We start from the raw sequence: 6,103 nt of genomic DNA, 5'->3' as shown, positions 1-6,103 counted from the left end.
GTTTTTTAAAAATCAATTTGACTAATTTTCAAAATTAAATTATATTACATTAATTCAATATTTTTTAAACAAAAAAAAAATAAATATTCAAAAATTATACGAAATTAAGTACTATAAATTCCAATTCTTTACATATCAATAGGATAAAAAATAATCGTAAAATATTAGTCAAAGTTACTACCATTTCACTCTAAACAAGGAAACTATGATAATTAAAAGTAGACGAAAGTAATACTAACATTAGTTGTTAAGATGTCGTTGTTTGAAAATTAGGTTTATTAGAAGGACAAATATCAAAATTTGTTGCCATGCGGACATTATTAATTGTTGATGACTAAAAAAGAAGCATTAAATTGAGTCAGTATAATCAGCAGATTTTTTTTAAAAAAAAAATTACTTATAAATGTTCATAATGTTCACACTACTGGTGGTCGGTTGAGTCCTAGAAAATCTCAAAAAAAAAAATTCGATATTTATATTAAAATTTGATGAAATTTTTTAAATTTACATCGAGCAAACTAATATTGGGATTGAGGGTACAACACGCTCCCTGACTAAAGAAATTTAGTACTAATTAGAAAAATTTAAATTCGAGACACCTCTGATTACAAATGAAGAATTATTTATTACTCTACCACAATCATTTGTCGTTTCGTTTGAATTTAAGTTATGATGTGATTAGTTATGATGGGATAAATTATGATTGTATTATTTTTTATTGAGTATTTGGCTTGTTGTATTCAAAATAATAAATTTCATTTAGACAAACACATGAATTATGATTTATTTTAATTAAGTATCTGAATATATGATAAAATAATCTCATTAAATACTTTGATTCATATATTACACATGTAAGAATAACGGAGCCTAACCATCATAGAGATTTGTGAACTTTTTTTTTGCGAGTAACCTTAGATGTAGTTGACATAAATTAAAAGGAGATCTCCCTTGATTTTACATCGAACAATAATTAATGAAAGAATATAATGATAAATTAACATAACATAGAAATTATTAATCTGAGATATGAATATCTAGTTGTGCACTGAACTAAAAAAATATTAGGCCATTGATTAAAGCCCTTCAAATAATTAGTAGGTGTACGTAGTTAATTAATTAGCTCCTACAAAATTATTTCTTTTTTAATTTACTAGTAAGTAAGTAAATTTAAAAGTGAAACTCTTGTTCGAATCAATCTTCGAATAATACATTCAAGTTCTCCTTCAAGATTTTCAATAGCTAATTCCACGGCTTCCAATCTTTTATTAGCACATTGTAATGTCATCGCATCACATTTTTCCCACGAACTTAAGCTATTTACTCTCATCAATAATTTCGAACCAAAATACCCTTTACTCGTTTTCCGTGTCGCATTTGGACTTGGCATTGACATAAGTGCCATCAAAGATTCCAATATTGACATTGTTGCCACTCTAACTTCTCTTAATACATTAACAACCACCATAAGATTATTTTCATTATCTATCGACGATGACGATAAATCGATACACTTAGTGTTATTTTTCATTCCTTTCAAGGAATGCAAGCGCTTTAACATCTCTTTCTTCAACTTCTTCCTATGGCAATGAAAAGGAGCGAACTTGTTCTCTGTTATCGAGTTTTCCCCAACACTGATTCTTCTGAACGTGCATTTAAGATCATGAACATGATCCTTAACAAGCAAAAGAACATCTTTGGTGGTACCACAAACGTCCAACATCCTTAACGATGTTTCTGAAACCTCGTGTGTCCATTTCTCCTGACCCTGATGAGCGATTTCTCGTTTGATCACCGGGGAGTGAAGCATGTCGTTAGCCGATTCGTGCAAGTCTCTTAGAGCATCAAAATTTGGGAGTGCCATTGAAGTTTTTCTTAGAGAAAATTAAGGATTGTTGAAAATATTGTTGAGATTTGAGATTAATGCACTTTGTTACATCTATAATGTTGTAATGTATTTATAGTTAAATGGAGAAAATTAATTAAAGATGGATTATTATTATTAATTGAGATCTGAGATCTCTTAGGAAAAAGGACAGAAGGATCCTTTTTTTGTACGGATTTGTTGTCCTATAATTGGCAACAGCTAAGGTACCAAAATTTGTTCCCTTAGGAAACTTCATTGGAAATGAGAAATGGAGAAAAATATGAGTAATTGATACATTGATTGATTAGTTGATATTGTATAGTAGTTGACTAGTTTTTTTTTTTAATTCATTCAGTGTTCGGTGTCTATATTAGAGCCTGATTAAATTTGAAATCCGCTGAAAAGTCACACATTGATCGTAAACCGCCCTAACAAAGGCGATGCATACCAGAAGAAACTTGAACTCGAGACCTCTAATAAACAAGTACTTACTACTCCACCACAATCCTAAGTGGTAGTTGATCACTAGTTGTTAAGATATTCTTGTTTGTGGATTAGTGTTAGTTTATTTGTAGGATTTCATTTAATTATATTAGTATCTTATTCTTCTAATTTTCGTTATTACTTGTTGTTTCATTTCTTCTGTTTAATCGTGTTATTTTGTTGTCGAATTTTTCTTTTTATCATGCTTTGATTATTTTTATTCTCAGTCGAGAATTTGTCAGAAATAATTTTTCTATCCCACAAAGATAAAGGTACTTAGATCTGCATACATTTTATGTATTCTAGCTCCCAAGATCATATTTGTACGACTACACTGAATATGTTGTTATTATGGTATACTACTAATGTTTTAGTTGAGGAAGTAATATTTTTATATTATTTTGATGTATAAAAATAAAATATACAATATAATAGTTGGTAGCATGCAAATACATGCATGTAGAGAAAAAGATGCCATAGCCGATATTTAATTTGTCGCCGTGCAGACAAAATGTTTGCTAATTTAGGAGCATTAAGTCAGTAATCAACATTCTAATTATTATTTTAGCTTTTTTTTTCATGGTGATTAAGAAAAATAATAAATATAAGACTTGTATAGTTTACCTAAGGGTCTGTTTGGAAAGCCACCTGGTAATTGGAATTGGTGTAATTATTAGGGTAGTAGTTACCAGCCTAGTAATTACACAGTATAGTAATTACATTGACTTGTTTGATTGCCACAGTGTAATTACAGTGTAATTCCCTTTGTCTTGTTTGGTTGGACTAATGTAATTACACAGTTAAATTTTAAAATAGATCAGATTTTGAATAAATAATATTACTATGTATAACTGATTGTTAGAATCAATTTTCTAATTTATTATTATTATTATTATTATTATTATTATTATCAGAAATTAAAGAAAAAAAATTAATTCTCATATTTATTTTAATCTCAAAAACTAACAGGAGAAAATACAAAGATAAAATTCATACATAATCTACCTAGACGTCAAAATATGAAAGTAAAATGAATCAAGAAAGAAATCTTACTTGAAAGAAGAAGTACAGGGTTTGTTGTTGTGTCGTTCTTAGAAATGAAAATGTCCAAACAAAAAAGGAAGAAGTGTCTTGGTATTCCAAACAAAAATATATTAAAAAAATATAATATTAAAAAATTCATGTAATTACATGGTGTAATTACACTCAATTCCTTACCCTCCCTTGGAAATTGAGGAGTGTAATTACTCCCCTTCAATTATATCCAATTCCCCTCTTACCAAGTAATTACTTGATCTACCAAACAGGACAAAGAGAGTAATTACACCAATTCTCAATTCCAGTGTGGCCTTCCAAATAGACCAATAGTAAACAACAATCAATTTTGATCTTAAAATTTTGAAACAAAAGTTATTTTAAAATATATTTCTTGAGCTAAAGCGACAGTTAATTAAATTTGAATCGATAAAGCGTGTAGAAAACTTCCAAGAAAATTCTTGAAACAAAGAATTTTTTTATTTAATGAAAATTGAGGATAAGTACTTGAATGTACTCTTATTTTTCATCTAATTTCTTTGATGATTAAAAATTGTAAATATTTATGAACCCATGTGTTCTTAATCATGTGGGTGCTCCGAAAAAAAGATTTAAAAATGAAGATGATGCAAACAATTTCAATAGTAGCACGTTATCTTGTTTCTTCATGCAAAGCAACCCAAATGAACAATTTCATGAAAATTAAAAAAAAGAAAAAAAAATCTCCCAAGATTTTTTATTCATGTTTTTTTTCCTTAAACAATTCAATGTTTGCTTAAAAGGAAAGATGAATAAGTGTAGAAAATGTCATTAAGTATGAGCAATTAATCATATTTATTCTTTCTTAGTAGCGTCATCTATCTCTCTGTTTTTCATAGTCAAGATGTGCTCGGTGGAACCGGTGAACCACACTTGCTTCTGGATAGATGTGTGGGACAGAGGGCTCGTGGTACATGTTGTCCACCCTTCCTCCTTTGCTTTGAGTATCGTGTGAACGAAGAGTGGGCAAAAGAGAAGGAGGTCCTCATACGGAGTCGCACCGAACCTTGAGAAGAAGTAATGTATGAAATAAATTGAGAGCTTCTTGCCATACAGAGACAAGTTCTGAATTTGGTTCAAAGGGGAATAAGGGTATTAAGAAAAGGAATTTCCCAAGGATCTAAAACCGCAATCCCTTTTAGGTGCCAAATACCTCCGATCTCTACCGTAGGTGTCAAAGAAGAATGAGAAGAAGCCCGAAAAGAGCAAAAACGAACATAACCTCCGATATGATAAACAAAATAAAATCATATGTTTCTATCGTTATTTTATTGAGCCAAAAATAATCTTATTTCACATAAGACATAACCAAGGCCATATTTGAATTATTTCTTAACTTTATCATAGTTAGATCTAAGTGTGCTTGACGAAGATGAAGTATTGGTGTTGATATATATGCTATAATTAGTGTAGTTGAGGTTATTTTGAGGAACTTATTTTGACTTTTAAGAAATGAAATTTTATATTTTTGGTGTGTTCAATTAGAATTTGTTACTTTGTAAAAATTATTTGAATAATTTAGTTGCGAACTTGAGACTAGATTATCAATATAATGTAGTGTTATCTTTCAAAAGATTATGTTGTGCAAGTGCGTGCATGTTAGAATTTGGATTGAAAGAACAATTTTAAAAAATAATGAAGGATACATTCTAACCAACTTGTCACATCTATGGACAAATGTTGAATCAATTAGTTATGAAATACGATTAGCTATGTGCATGCAGTGACGGATTCATGATTTTCAGTAAGGGGGTTAAAAAAAAGAGTCGTACCTAAGATTTTATCTTGGAATCTCAAGGTGAGTTTTGAACCCCTCAACCACTAAGTCAATCTCTAATTTTACGTTCAGAAGGTTCAAAATCAATATATAGACATACAAATTCTTTAAAATATCTTAAATATACAACGTAATTTTTTGCCGAGGAGGTTCAGGACCCCCTCGGCAACCTCTAGGTTCGACCCTGTATGTGTGTTATCAGTATCTCTACATGCATGTGATTCGGTAAGACTTGACCTCAACCTTCTTAGGGTTGGATTGAGTTAATTATTTAAGGCTCACTCAATTGGGGTACGTATACCCAATCTGACTTGTCAAACTCGAAAGCCTTTGTGGGTTGGGGCCAGTGGCTGCATAACAAAAATTTGATTAGCTATATATATAATGTAATTTATTAACGAAGGGTATTCAATGAATCAACCTAGTATTATTATAGCTCTGCCTTTGATTAGCGCAATCCAGCTTATCGTGACAGCTTTATATAATATTATATGTATTCTTCATTTATATACTCATATTAATGTTTAACTGGTGAAGTCAAATGATAATAATTTTTTTATAACACTATTAATATTACTTTATACAATAAAACATATATTATATATTCATTGATAAATATAAATACAAAATGTGGTTAACATTTTATTATATCTTCATCAAGATTGAAAATAACGAGTCAAAACTCATATCTTCAAACTTGTTTGTTTCACAAAATAAACATCTCTAAAACACGATGGTAAAATTATAAGTTTTAAAAAACTTTAGGGATTAAAGAGACTCATAGTTATATTTAAAAGATCAAAATAGATTTGCAATCATAAATGAGGGACAATTTTAGCTAAAGTATGAAAATTAGTATTTAATCCCTACGGTTAACAATACTTTCACATCAAGTCCACTCA

The 6,103-nt window shown here is 29.6% G+C and overlaps 1 protein-coding gene across 1 annotated transcript; it reads right to left on the bottom strand.

Moving 5' to 3' along the window:
* Nucleotides 1–1,044: 1,044 nt before the first annotated feature.
* Nucleotides 1,045–1,914, bottom strand: LOC125862835 (uncharacterized). The gene has a single exon (XM_049542958.1). The coding sequence runs from the start codon at nucleotides 1,862–1,864 to the stop codon at nucleotides 1,154–1,156; it is 711 nt and encodes a 236-aa protein (XP_049398915.1). The 5' UTR covers nucleotides 1,865–1,914; the 3' UTR covers nucleotides 1,045–1,153.
* Nucleotides 1,915–6,103: the final 4,189 nt, after the last annotated feature.

This window comes from Solanum stenotomum, chromosome 4 (assembly GCF_019186545.1).
Source record: "Solanum stenotomum isolate F172 chromosome 4, ASM1918654v1, whole genome shotgun sequence".
NCBI lineage: Eukaryota > Viridiplantae > Streptophyta > Magnoliopsida > Solanales > Solanaceae > Solanum > Solanum stenotomum.
The sequence above is the reverse complement of the archived record's forward strand: the minus strand, read 5'-3'. Positions and strand labels throughout refer to the sequence as shown.